We start from the raw sequence: 15,339 nt of genomic DNA, 5'->3' as shown, positions 1-15,339 counted from the left end.
TTTTTGCGGTACACGGGCCTCTCACTGCTGTGGCCTCTCCCGTTGCAGAGCACAGGCTCTGGACGCGCAGACTCAGTGGCCATGGCTCACGGGCCCAGCCGCTCCGCGGCATGTGGGATCTTCCCAGACCGGGGCACGAACCCGTGTCCCCCGCATCGGCAGGCGGACTCTCAACCACTGTGCCACCAGGGAAGCCCCTGGAATGGCATCTTTAAAGTGCTGATAGAGAAATAAAAATTCTCAACTCATGATTCTGTATCCTTTAAGAATGAAGGTGAAATAAAGACATTTTCAGATGAATGAGAAGTAAGTGAGAATTCATTGGAAGCAGATGTGCACTACAGAAACGTTAAAGGAAGTTCTTTAGGATGGAGGAATATGATACCAGATAGGAACTCATATCTTTAGGAAGGATTGAAGTGGCTGTCAATGGCAAATATGTGGGAAGATATAAAAGACTATTTTTTCCTCTTAAATTAAAAGAATACATATGACTATTTAAAGCAAACGTTTTCACATTGCATTGTGGGGTTTATAACATATATGGGTGGAATACACATGACAACTATAGTGTAAAGAACGGGGGTTGGAGAAGACATTTATGGTTGCAAGCTTCTTATATTTTATGTAAACTGGTACAATTTACTATAAGAAGACTTTAAAATATTAAGCATGACATATATACAATGGAATGTTACTCAGCCGTAGAAAGAATGAAATTGAGTTATTTGTAGTGAGGTGGATGGACCTAGAGTCTATCATACAGAGTGAAGTAAGTCAGAAAGAGAAAAACAAATACTGTATGCTAACGCACATATATGAAATCTAAAAAAAATGGTACTGAAGAGCCTAGTCACAGGGTAGGAATAAAGACTCAGACGTAGAGAATGGACTTGAGGACACGGGGGGCACAGGAAGCTGGGATGAAGTGAGAGAGTAGCATTGACATATATACACTACCAAATGTAAAATAGGTAGTGGGAAGCAGCTGCATAGCACAAGGAGGTCAGCTCGGTGCTTTGCAATGACCTAGAGTGGTGGGATAGGGAGGGTGGGAGGGAGGCTCAAGAGGGAGGGGATATGGGGATATATGTATACATATAGCTGATTCACTTTGTTATACAGCAGAAACTAACACAACATTGTAAAGCAATTATACTCCAATAAAGATGAAAAAAATAAAATATTAAGCATGTATATTATAATCCCTAGAGCAACCACTTTAAAAAGGTTAAGAGGCATAGCTAAGAAGCCAATAGATAAAATGGAATTCTAAAAATAGGTATTTCAAAAGAAGGCAGTAAAGGGGGAAAGGAGGAATAAAACAGAGGTAAAACAGAAAACTAATAGCAAAATGGTAGATGTAAATCTGCTCACATCAACAATTACATTAAATGTACATGGACTAAACACTACAATCAAAAGAGATTGTCAGGGCTTCCCTGGTGGCGCAGTGGTTGAGAGTCCGCCTGCCGATGCAGGGGACACGGGTTCGTGCCCTGGTCCGGGAAGATCCCACATGCCGCGCGAGCCATGGCCGCTAAGCCTGCGCGTCCGGAGCCTGTGCTCTGCAACGGGAGAGGCCACAAAAAAAAAAAAAAAAAAAAAAAGAGATTGTCAGAATGGATACAAAAGCAAGACTAAATTATATGCTGTTGACAAGAGGTTCACTTCAAGTAAAAAAGAAACAAATAAGCTAAAAGTAAATAGGTGGAATAAAGGGATATCATCCAAATAGTAAGCATAAGAAGACTGGAAGTATTATAATACTAACCAATAAAATAGACTTCAAGACAAAGGGTATTACCAGAGATAAGAGGGACTTTTCATTGTGATAAAATGATTAATTCATCAGGAAGACGTAACAATCTGTGTACCTAAAAACAGAGCTTCAAAATACATGAAAAAGTTTTCATAGAATTAAAGGGATAATAAACAAATCCATAGTCATAATTGGAGATATTAACACTCTTCTCTAAGTAGTTGATAGAACAACTAGACACATCAATAAAGATGGAAGATCTGCATAACATTATCAACTACCTTAACTAAACTGACATTTATGGAACACTATACATAACAATGCTGGGTGCAGATGCTTTTCAAATTCAAATAGTACTTCTCTAAGGTAGGCCATGTGCTAGGACATAAAGCAAATATAAATACATTTAAAAAAGCTTAGAGACTTCCCTGGTGGTCCAGTGGGTAAGAATCCATGCTCCAAATGCAGGGGACCTGGGTTCAATCCCTGGTCGGGGAACTAGATCCCACATGCATGCTGCAACTAAAACATGCTGCAGTGAAAATCCTGTGTGCCACAACTAAGATCCGGCACAGCCTAAATAAATGTAAATAAATGAATATTAAAAGAGGGTTTAAACAATAGAAAGCCAAGTCTTTGATCACAGTGGAATTAAATTAATAATAAATAATAATAAGATACTGAAAAGTAAGAAAAACTCCATAAACATTTGACGGTTAAATCACATACTTCTAAATAACTTATGGGGATTTATGCTTTCGGCTAAGATGGAGTAATAGGGACCAGATTTATGCTTCAATCTTAAATAATTAAAAGAAACAGGTAAAATATAAGGAACAGTGGTTTTCAGGCACTGAACACCAGGTAGTGTAGACAGTGATCCCTGAGAGAGGGGAAACAAAATGGGATGAGCCCTGAGATTGTTGCAGCTTACAGCCCGATGAGAGTTTCTGGACTATAGCACAGGGAGAAGAAACCCAGATGGGTCCCAGTGATCTTCCTGAGTTGAGGAGACAGAGCTGGAATCCAGGAAGGGCAAGGCAGCTAGAGTTCTCAGAGTTCTCTCTAGAGTTCTGGTTCTCAGAATAGAGAACCAGAGACTAGAGAGCTGCCCAGAGAGAGAGAGAGCTCCAGAGCCTACAGGAGGTTCCCTCAAAGTCTTCAGTGAAATACTGATCAGCACACGTGTAGGAGGAAACTCCCCAAGGTGGGGAAAGAGCCACTTGAAAGGAACAGGATGAACAATCCCCAGAGCTCACAGGACCAAGAATACGTCATATTCCCATAAGCCAGAGTGGGAAATCCTTGTAATTCACAAGGGTATTGCCTCAGGAATGGAGTAAAACAACCCTAGATAAATGCTGCTCTTTTTCCTCCTATCAAAGCTTAGAGACTATCCTGGCGAGAAGTGAACTGTTTCCAAGTAATTTAACTGTGTCCCAGAACAAACCTCAAGACTATTATAGGAATACAAAAATAAAAAAAAAATCCACTAAAGTAAAATTCACTGTGTCTTGCTTCCAAACAAAGATTACAAAGGCATGTGAAAGAAGAAGAAAAATCTGAACCATGATGAGAAGAAAAATCAATAAATAGAAACATACCTAGAAATGGCAAGATGATACAATTAGTAAATAACGTTATACCAGCTGTTATAAATATGCCTTATATATACAAAGAGGTGGAGAAAAGTATGAACAGAATAAGGAGAGACATGGAAGACAGAAGAAAGGTCCAAATCGAACTCTAGAGGTGAAAAAAAAATGTTTTGGATGAAAACTACACTAGATGGAATTAATTGCAGATCATAAACTGTAAAAGAAAAGGTTAGCAAATTTGAAGACAGTTATAGAAACTATCCAAAATGCAGCACAGAGAGTAAAAAGCTTGGGGAAAAAAATAAACAGAGCACCAGTGAACTGTGAGATAACTTCAAGCTTACCCAATATACATGAAAGTATATGTATACATGGAGTATACATGTATACATATACTTGGAGTATACATGGAGTCTTCAGAGGAAGAGAGAACAGAAAAAATTATTTAAAGAAATAAAGGGTGAGGGCTTCCCTGGTGGCGCAGTGGTTAAGAATCCACCTGCCAATGCAGGGGACACGGGTTCAAGCCCTGTTCCGGGAAGATCCCACATGCCATGGAGCAACTTAGCCTGTGCACCACAACTACTGAGCCTGCGCTCTAGAGCCCACAAGCCACAACTACTGAGCCCGCACGCCTAGAGTCCGTGCTCCACAACAAGAGAAGCCACTGCAATGAGAAGCCCACATACCGCAACAAAGAGTAGCCTCTGCTCACAGCAACTAGAGAAAGCCTGCATGGAGCAACGAAGACCCATCACAGACAAAAATTAAAAATAAATAAATAAATAGAAAGAAAAAAATTTTAAATAAAAGAAAGAATGGCTGAAAGTTTTCCAAATTTGATGAAAATTAGAAACCTATATATCCAAGAACCTCAATGAACCCCAAGCACAAGAAATATGAGGAAAAAGTTTACCAAGGTACATCATAATGGAATTTCTTATAATCAATGATAAAGATAAAAATCTTAAATGCAGCCAGAGAGGGAGAAAAAGACAAGTTACATACAGAGGAACAAAGATAAGAATGGCAACAGACCTCTTATTGGAAATGATGCCAGTGGAATAGCATACTTAAAGTACCAAGAGAAAACAAACAGACCACTGTTAACCCAAAATTCAAAACCCAGCAAAACATCTTTTTAAAACAAAGGCAAAATACTGTTTCAGACATTTAAAAGTTGAAGCAATTCATTTCCAGCAGACCTGCACTAAAGGAAATGTTAAAGTTCTTGAAACAGAAAGAAGGTGATGCCAGATAGAAATTACATCTTCACAGAGGAATGATGAGCACCAGAAATGGTGAATATGTGGGTAAATGTAAATATTTTTCTTTTTATTAAAAAATCACTTTAAATGATGATTTATGTTTAAAGTAAAAATAATAACAATGTTTTGTGGAGTTTATAACATATGTAGGTATAAAATATATGATAACATGTATAAAAGCTGAGATAGGAGGAATGGTGTATATTGTTATTATGATTGTTATGATTCTTAAGGCAAGTGCTAATATTACTTGAAGGTAGACTGTGATAAATTACAAATGTATGCTGTAAGTCTTAAAGCAAATAGTAATAAAACAAAACCAAGATTTATGGTTAGTAATCTAACAATGGAGATAAAATGAAGTAACAAAAGATACTCTTAACAAAAGATAAAATGAAGTAACAAAAGTTACTCAATCCAAAAGAAGGCCAAAAAAAAATTAGGAAAGAGGGAACAATCGAGATAAATGGAAAACAAATAGCAAATTTAAGCCCAAACCATATCAGTAGTGGATAAAATGGCCTAAATACCCATTTAAAAGACAAAGTTTGGGGACTTCCCTGGTGGTGCAGTGGTTAAGAATCCACCTGCCAATGCAGGGGACATGGGTTTGATCGCTGGTCTGGGAAGCCTGTGCCACAACTACTGAACCTGCTCTCTAAAGCCTGCGAGCCACAACTACTGAAGCCTGCACGCCACAACTACTGAAGCCCACGTGCCTAGAGCCCATGCTCCGCAACAAGAGAAGCAACCGCAACGAGAAGCCTGTGCACTGCAACGAAGAGTAGCCCCTCCTCGCCACAACTAGAGAAAAGCCTGTGTGCAGCAACGAAGACCCAACACAGCCAAAATAAATAAATTAAAAAAAAAAAAGACAAAGTTTGTTAGGTTGGATAAAAAGGCAAGACCCAATTATACAATACCCGCAAGAAACCTTAAATGAAAAGACACCAAAGGTTAAATGTAAAAGGATGGAAGAAGATATACCATACTAATAGTAATTAAAAAAAAGAGTGGCCATATTAATATTAGACAAAGTAGATTTCAGAGCAAAGAATATTAGCAGGGATAAAGAGAGACATCTTATAATGAGAAAGGGGTCAATTCATCAAAGGACATAACACTAGATACTTAACTTTGGGCACATAAACATTAAGGGCATAAATATGTATACATCTAATAAGAGAGCTTTAAAACACATGAGGCAAAGCTGATAGAACTGCATGGAGAAATAATCATATATACAATTATAGTTGGAGCTTTCAACACCATTTTTTCGATAATCAATAGATCAAGTAGACAGAAAATCAGTAAAGGTGTAGAAGACTTGAACAACACTATCACCAACTTAGCCTAATTGGCATTGATAGAACAATCCATGTAACAACAGCAGAACACACATTCTTTTCAAGTGTACATGGAATGTTTACCAAGATAGACCATATTCTAGGCCATAAAACAAGGCTCAGTAAATTTAAAAGGATTGAAATTATTCAAAGTATATTCTCTAATGGTGATAAGATTAAATTAAAAATCAATGACAGATATCCCAAATATTTGGAAACTAGACAGCACACTTGTAATTAACCTCTGGGTTCAGGGAGAAACTGATAGGGATATTAGAAAGTATTTTGAACCAAATGCAAATGAAAACACAACATATAAAATTTTGTGGAATGTAACTAGAGTAGTTCTCAGATGGTAATTTATAGCATTAATGCCTATATTAAAGAAGAAAATTTCAAATCAATGATCTTAGCTTCCACTTTACATACAAAAGAAAGAAAAGCAAATACAACCCAAAGTAAGCAAAAGAGAGGAAATAAAGAAAAAGCAGAAATAATTGAAAGAGAAAACAGATAAACAGTAGAGAAAAGTCAGTGGTGCCAAAAGCTGGTTCTTTGAGATCAGTGAAAGTGATAAACCTTTAGCCACTCATCAGGAATAAAGACAAAACATACAAGTTACCAATATTAGGAATAAGAGAAGTGACTTAATTACAAATTCTAAAGATATTAAGAGAGTACTAAGGTAATATTATGATCAACTTTCTGTCAATGAATTCTACAACTTAGATGACCTGGATAAATCCCTTGAGAGACTCAAGCAATAAAAGCTCACTGACAAAATTAGATAACTCCAAAGCCTTTTCTCTATTAAAGAAATTGAATTCATAGTTAAAAGCCTCCCCATAAAGAAAACTCCATGCCCCAAAACTTCACTAGTGAATTTTACCGAACATTTAAGTAAGAAATAGGACCAATTTGTTATGAGTTGAATTGTGTCTCTCTCAAAATTTGTATTTCTAAGTCCTAACCCCCAGTGCCTCAGAATATGTCTTTATTTGGAGATGGGATTTTTTTTTTTTTTTTTTTTTTTTTTTTTGCGGTACGCGGGCCTCTCACCTCTGCGGCCTCTCCCGCTGCGGAGCACAGGCTCCAGATGCGCAGGCTCAGCGGCCATGGCTCACAGGCCCAGCTGCTCTGCGGCACGTGGGATCTTCCCGGACCGGGGCACGAACCCATGTCCCCTGCATTGGCAGGTGGACTCTCAACCACTGTGCCACTAGGGAAGCCCTGGAGATGGGATCTTTATAGAGATATTCAAGTTAAAATGAAGTCTTTAGGCTGGACCCTAATCCAGTATGACTTTCATTTTCTTTTCTTTTTTTAAAATTTATTTATTTATTTTTGGCTGCATTGGGTCTTCGTTGCTGTGTGTGGGTTTTCTCTAGTTGTGGTGAGCAGGTGAGCAGAAGACTGCTCACCACTCTTCGTTGTGGTGAGCAGACTTCTCATCGCAGTGGCTTCTCCTCTTGCAGAGCACAAGCTCCAGGTATGCGGGCTTCAGTAATTGTGGCTCTTGGGCTCTATAATGCATGCTCAGCAGTTGTGACGCATGGGCTTAGCTGCTCTCTGGCATGCGGGATCTTCCCAGACCAGGGCTTGAACCCGTGTCCCCTGCATTGACAGGTGGATTCTTAACCACTGCACCACCAGGGAAATCCCTATGTTTTCATAAAAAGGGGATATATGAAGACAGACAGGCATAGAAGGAGAACACCATGTGAGCGTGAAGACAGCCATCTACAAGTCAAGAAGAGAGGTCTGGAACAGATCCTTCCCTCACAGCCCTCAGAAGGAACCAATCCTGCCTTGATTTCTGACTTTTGACTTCCAGAATCACGAGACAATACATATCTATTGTTTAAACCAGCCAGTTTGTGGTATTTTGTTATGGCAGCCCTAGAAAATTAATACACAATTCTTTTCAAACTCCTCCAGAAAATCAAAGAGGAGGAAGCACTTCCCAACTTGTTCTGTGAGGCCACCATTACTGTGGTACCAAACCAAGAGAAGAAATAAGATTTAGCAAATCAATCCAACATTTATTTATTTATTTATTTATTTATTTATTTATTTATATGTCATGACTAAGTAGGATCTGTCCCAGGAATTCAAGTTTAGCTTAATATTTGAAAATCAATTAATATAATACAACCTATTGATGAACTATAAAAGAAGAACCATATGATGATCATCTCAAGAGATATAGAAAGAGCTTTTGACAATATCCAGCTTTCATTCCTGATAAAAAGTTTCAGCAAACTGGAAATAGAAGATAATTTTCTCAAACTGTTAAGGAGCATTTATGAAAACATAACCTCTAGCATCTTACTTAACTGTGTAAAAGACTGACTGCTTTCCCCATGAGGTCAGGAACAAGGCAGGGGTGTTCACTCACACCGTGTCTATTCAGCATTGTTCTGGGGATTATAGCCTGTGCAATAAGGCAAGAAAAAGAAATAAAAGGTATCTGGATTGGAAAGGAGGAAGTGAACTTCTTTTTGTTCACATATGTGATTGTCTATGTAGAAAACTCTTCTGAATCTACAAAAAAAAACCCTTTAGAACTAATAGTTTAGCAAGTTTGCCGAATTCAAGGTCGATATAGAAAATTAATTGTATTTCTACATTAGAAAAGAACCTGAAATTTAAAAATTTTAAATACTATTTACAGTGTCATCACAACATGAAAAAAATAGGGATACATTTGACAAAAGTTGTGCAAGATTTTCTATCAAAAAACTATAAACCATTGCTTAGAGAAATTAAAGACCTAAATATTGATAAAAAGAGAGATATATCCTGTTCATGCATCAGAAGACTCAATATTGTTAGGACATCTCCCCAAATTGGTCTGTGGATTCAACGCAATTCCAGCCCTTGAATACACACACGCCCTGAAGGATTCCCAAAACTTTTGCAGGTAAATGGCCTGATGAAGGCTTGGGCACTGGCTGCACAGGCTTGTGCTAAGCTGTGCAAGCCTGACAGCAGTCTCTAGAATGGTATCCTGGGACAGCAGAGACTGTCGAGGATAAACAGGAGTCCATGAGCTGGGACTGAACTAGGCGGGTCCGTGAGGCAGGAGCTGGCAGGACAGGGCCAAACGGGAGGCAAAGATTCACCCAGAAGTCTGACAGCTATTATCTCCAGGTAGTGGGATGATAGCTGCCTCTTATTTTCTTCTTTGTGTTTTTCTGTTTTTTTTTTTTTGTTTGTTTTGAAAAATTTTTTGCAGAACACTTATTTACAATGTAATCAGAGAAACAGCCATCCTGTTGTTGATTCCTATGGGGTTTTACTTTTTGCACTTTTGTATAATTTGAGTATTTTTTACAGAGATTGTATTTGTTTTATAATATTGGGTTGGCCAAAAAGTGCCTTCGGTTTTTAAGGAAAAATAAAAGACACATTTTTCATTTTCACCAAGAACTTTATTGAGCAACATATTCACCCTTTTGTTCCACTACCTTCTGCCATTTTTTAGGCAACTTCATAATTCCATCTTCCCAAAACTTTTTATCTGTTTGAGCAAAGAACTGTTCCAGGTGCCTTTTACAGTCTTCTAGGGAATTGAAATTTTTTCCCTTAAGAGAATTTTGTAAAGACTGAAATAAATGGAAATCCAAAGGTGCAATATCTGTTGAGTACGGCGGATGAATCAGAGCTTCCCAGCCAAGCGGTAACAGTTTTTGCCTGGTCATCAAAGAACATGTGGTCTTGCGTTATCCTGATGGAAGATTATGTGTTTTCTGTTGACTAATTCTGGATGCTTTTCGTCAAGTGCTGCTTTCAGTTGGTCTAACTGGGAGCAGCACTTGTTGGAATTAATCGTTTGGTTTTCTGGAAGGAGCTCGTAATAGAGGGCTCCCTTCTAACCCCACCATATACACAACATCGCCTTCTTTGGATGAAGACTGGCCTTTGGTGTGGTTGGTGGTGGTTCATTTCACTTGCCCCACGATCTCTTCTGTTCCACATCATTGTACAGTATCCACTTTTCATCGCCCATCACAATTTGTTTTAAAAACGGAACATTTTCGTTATGTTTAAGTAGAGAATCACATGTGGAAATGCAGTCAAGAAGGTTTTTTTCACTTAACTTATGTGGAACCCAAACATTAAAGTGATGAACATAACCAAGCTGTTGCGAATGATTGTCAACGCATGAGTTGCATACTTTGAGTATGTCAGCTATCTCCTGAGTGGTTCTCAATTAATGTCTCGATTTGATTGGTATCAACTTCCACTGGTCTACCTGACCATGGAGCATCGTCCAGCGAGAAATCTCCAGCGTGAAACTTTGCAAACCATGTTTGACATGTTCAATCAGTCAGAGCATCATCTCCATACACCGCACATATCTTTTTTAGTGTTTCAGTTGCATTTTTACCTTTCTTAAAATAATAAAGCATAGTATGCCGAAAATGTTGCTTTCTTTCTTCCATCTTCAGTATTAAAATGGCAACACAAAAATTCACCAATTTTGATGTATTTATTTATTTATTTATTTTTATTGGGGTATAGCTGTTTTACAATGTTGTGTTAGTTTCTACTGTACAGCGAAGTGAAGTAGAGTTCCCTGTGCTATACAGCAGGTTCTCATCAGTTATCTGTTGTATACATATTAGTGTATATATGTCAATCCCAATCTCCCAGTTCATCCCACCCCCCCTTTCCCTCCTTGGTGTCCATACATTTGTTCTCTATGTCTGTGTCTCTGTCTCTGCCTTGCAAACCGGTTCATCTGTACCGTTTTTCTAGATTCCACATATATGTGTTAATATACGATATTTGTTTTTCTGTTTCTGACTTACTTCACTCTGTATGACAGTCTCTAGGTCCATCCACGTCTCTATAAATGACCCAATTTCATTCCTTTTTATGGCTGGATAATATTCCATTGTACCACATCTTCTTTATCCATTCATCTGTCAATGGGCATTTAGGTTGCTTCCATGACCTGGCTATTGTAAATAGTGCTGCAGTGGACATTGGGGTGCATGTGTCGATAAGTCTTTTTTATAAATGCATGCTGATATGACAGCTGTCACATACAATCTAACAAAATCGTTTTGAATAAAGTTAAAAACAACTAAGTGCTACCACAGCCATCTTATGGAAAAAACTGAACAAACCTTTTGGCCAACCCAATAAAAAACAAAAGTCAGGCAGGTAGGCAGAGAGAAGGTGACCCGTGGCTAAAGCTATAGGTCTTGAGAGACTGTTAGGAACTCCTGGTGGGGCCATATCTCAGTAAGCAGAACACGGAAACTGCAGTGAACGTGCACCTGCACCACATTTCACTTGTCATGTTCTTTCTAAACCTGACTTTTGTTGGACACGTAGAATGTCTCCAGTTAATACAGCAAGTCATCTTAGCACATGTGACAGAAGACTTAACTCCTTAATTCCATGAAGGCAGATTGGGCTCTCTAATTACTTAATTGAAAAAAGGTACACACTTCAGGCTGCCTGGTGTTTGGGAATTAATCTTTAAAACCTGACAGCAAACATTAAATCCAATTAGGGAGAGCGATTAGCAAAGATTCTTCTCTCCCTCACCCTGGGTACTTTGAGAAGTGGCTGACTGGGGTGCATTGATTCTGATGCTATCGTTGTGTATATATCAACCAGGAGAGCCAAGTATGCATTTTTCATTTCAGAGGGGAGTTACTGGATAATTTACGGATTGATGGATGTCCTTAAGCATGTCTCCGCGGCTGATTTAGGAGGCCGTGGCCAGGAACTCGGACCTCTCTGGTTGCTGCTTTCGGCCTTGGTGCCACCGGGTTTAAGGTCTCTTTTTCCCTCCGTCTTTCATTAGGGTTATGAGCCACCCCCTCCTCGTCCCCCACCACCTCCTTCTCCTTTCCCAACACCTAGCTGATAGCAGGTACCCAGGAAGTGTTTGCTGAATGAATGATTAAATGAATGACTTTAATAGATGGGGACATTTGGGCATATTTGCTTTGGAGCACATTCATTTTCTCACGCTCTTTTTTTTTTTTTTTTTTTTCTGTACGCGGGCCTCTCACTGCTGTGGCCTCTCCCGTTGCGGAGCACAGGCTCCGGACGCGCAGGCTCAGCGGCCGTGGCTCACGGGCCCAGCCGCTCCGCGGCATGTGGGATCTTCCCAGACCGGGACACGAACTCGTGTCCCCTGCATCGGCAGGCGGACTACCAACCACTGTGCCACCAGGGAAGCCCTCTCACGCTCTCTTTGCCTCTCTTTAGGGGAAATACAGTGTGGTGTTCACAGCTCCCATCCCCCAACCCTGCCCCTCTCCCTCTCCCCTCTCCAAGCATATTTTTTATAGTCTGACTACAAGTACACAAAGAAACATGATAGAGTTTTGCTTCATGTGTGTTTTTAAAATTGTGGTGAAATACACATAAAGTTTACCAGCGTAGCCATTTTTAAGTGTAGGTTCAGCGGCATTAAGTACATTCATTCACATTGTTGTGCAGCCGTCATCACCATCCATCTGCAGAACTCTTCATCTTGCAAAACTGAAACTCTGTCCCCATTAAAGTCTCCATTTCCCCCTCCCCGCAGCCCCTGGTAACCGCCGTTCTACTTTCTATGTCTATGATTTTGACTACTCTAGGGACCCCACATATGTGGAATTATACTTTCTGTCTTTTTGTGAGTGGCTTATTTCACTTAGCGTGTTGTCTTCAAGGTTTATCCATGTGGTGGGTTGTGTCAGAATTTCATTTCTTCTTAAGACAGTAATATTCCATTGTGTGTATATATATATATACATATATATATGTATATATATATCACATTTTGTTTATCCATCTATCCATCAGTGGACACTTGGGTTGCTTCCACATTTTCACTGTTGTGACTAATGCAGCTGTGAACATTGGGATACAGATATCTCTTTGAGATCCTGGTTTTAATTTTTTGAGCGCATACACACAAGTGGAATTGCTGGATCATACTGTAAGTCTATGCTTAATGTTTTGAAGTTCTGCTCTGCTGTTTTCTCTAGTGGCTGGACCATTTTGCCTTCCCACTAACAATGTACAAAGGTTCTGATTTCTCCACCTCCTTGCCAACACATATCTTCTTTTTTTTTTTTTTTGATAGAAGCCATTCTGCTGGGTGTGAGGTGGTGTTCCATGTGTTTTTAAAACTTAGATGGCATCGTACTGCATATATGCAGTTGCCTTATGTATTCAATATTATCTTTTCACTGTTTAGCCAAGTTAACCCTGTAGATCTAGCTCACTCATTTTACTTTATTTTTTCCTTTCAAGTCATACTTGCACATCGTTTTGAGAAAACAGCAGTTCCCTGTGCTCTGCGTTTCTGCCATGAATTCTCACTTCACTTTGAAGTCTTCTGGCTCTTTCCTCTGTTATCTCTGTTCGTATTTCTAAATGTAAATGTTGCTACTTTTTGCTTTTCAGTCTGAAACCCCAGCTGTTGACCCCTAATTAGGAAGAAAGGAACTGAGCTGTCTTACCATTCTTTCAAGGCTACCCTTGACCTCTTGTTTTCTTAATCTTAGACATTTCCGTATGCCCGGGAAATACGCGTTCAGAGCTCTCATCCTATGCATTTTGAGAACCTTCAGGATGTGGCGGGGTGAACTTTCTCATCTTGAAAGGGGAGCTTATCTCTCACATCCAGTTTGTGGATCTGTGTGGGCACGCTTTGGGTTTACTCTTATCAAGGAAATAAGAGAGGGTCAGGGAATCCTGCTGTTAAGAACCGCATGCACTACCTGCCTCAAGGAGCACAGCCTCCGGCGCCGTGGCTCCTGCTGTGCTCCAGCTGCGGTGCGGTGTGCCCAGCCCTCGCTCATTCCTCACTACTGCCCTTGGGACGGGGCTCTTCTTATGCCCATTATATGGACGAGGAGACTGAGGCCTGAAGAGGCCAAGCTTCAGCCAAGTCACAAGGCTGGAAGCATCACACAGGAGGCCCTGTGGGTGCCTTCCTGCTTCTGTGTTCAGTCCTCTGACCCACCTTGGATGGCAGGTGAGAGCATCCCTTTCTTCCAGCAGTGACACCAAGGGAGGACAGTAGCACTGCTGAGCATCTCCGCGTGCCAGGCCCTGGGCCAGCCTGGTTGGGCTCCTCGCCTGCCGGCCTTTCCCTGGGGTGTGTGGTGGTCGGCAGAGTTTCCTGGGAGAGCCGGTGGGAAGCCGAACTCAGCCCTTTCATGCACAAGTGGTCCTGGCCCTTGGAATGTACAGTTCTATACTTGAGGGCCTAAAAACACATTTCAGAGGTCGTTAAGTGTACATAGGGCTTTCTGCCACAAGCCTCGCTCCCCAGAGAAAGCAGAGGGGAGTGAGGGGCAGTACTTTCTCTCCCAGAAAAAAGGCCAGCTTGCCCCTCGGGCAGAGATCTGCTCTGCCTGGTTGCAAACACAGGTGTGGCAGACTCTATTTTGGATCTTAGTCTTAAAGCGGGACCCGTGCAGGTAGCCTGGCCTGGTGCGGCATCCACTACAGGTCTCAGAAAGTCCTGTCTCGGAGGACACATGTCAGAGGTGCAGGTGAGGCTGGGCTGGAACTTTTTGGTGGTGAGCAGGTGTGAATCAGGTGTGAAGGGCTGGGCAGGTGAGCGGCAGAACACAGGACATGCTGTTTCCTTGTGAGCTCCCTTAACCCCCAGAAAAAATTTTGTGAAAGTCTCCCCCTCGACTTGCCAGTCCCAAGGCCTTATTACATTTCCACGAAGAGAAGTTTAACATCTAGATGTTGCTTTGATGGTAAAATATTGGGAATCTAGTTCCACTGTGAGAGCCTTTTCCCCGTGCACAGGGGCTGAGCTGAGCCCCCAGGATCAGGCCCCCGCTTGTGACATCTGGCGCTGTGTTTGCCTCGTAGGTGTGGAACGCCGTGGACTCGGGAAGCTGCTTGCAGACCTACTCCCTGCACAGTGAGGCAGTGCGGGCCGCCCGGTGGTCCCCCTGTGGCCAGCGCATCCTCAGTGGTGGCTTCGACTCCGCCCTGCACCTAACAGACCTCGAAACAGGTGTGTTTCATTACCCCGAGGCGCCCCCTCCTCCGAGTTGGCGCCTTTCTCACTGGGGAGGTTTCTGGGAGGGGGATTCTGCAGCCGCCAGCTGCAGACGGTTTCAGGGCAGGGGCAGACGGGACGAGGGGAGACTCATACTCGGCAAGCCTGTCTCCAGGCTGTTTGCCTGAAACCGAGACTGGCCCGTAGGCTTCACAGTGGACCTCTGCCAACCTGCCCGGAGGACAGAGTCCCAAGGTTGTCCCAGCCCCAACCTGTGGAGCTGGATAGAGGTGGCTTTTTAATCAACTTCTGACATGCAATTTGTACTGAGATAGATTTAGCTTTATCACAGCGTCCTTTGGTTGGAATCAGTTTA

At 41.2% G+C, this 15,339-nt stretch overlaps 1 protein-coding gene across 1 annotated transcript in view; it reads left to right on the top strand.

The window, feature by feature from the left end:
* WDR25 (WD repeat domain 25) overlaps positions 1-15,339 on the top strand; it is a 140,700-nt gene that overhangs the window by 67,027 nt on the left and 58,334 nt on the right. Inside the window, exon 3 of the mRNA XM_082648319.1 lies at positions 14,831-14,978. Coding sequence (XP_082504445.1) covers positions 14,831-14,978 — 148 coding nt within the window. The remainder of the gene's footprint in view (positions 1-14,830; positions 14,979-15,339) is intronic.

Source organism: Grampus griseus, assembly GCF_964374135.1.
Source record: "Grampus griseus genome assembly, chromosome: 2".
NCBI lineage: Eukaryota > Metazoa > Chordata > Mammalia > Artiodactyla > Delphinidae > Grampus > Grampus griseus.
The sequence above is the reverse complement of the archived record's forward strand: the minus strand, read 5'-3'. Positions and strand labels throughout refer to the sequence as shown.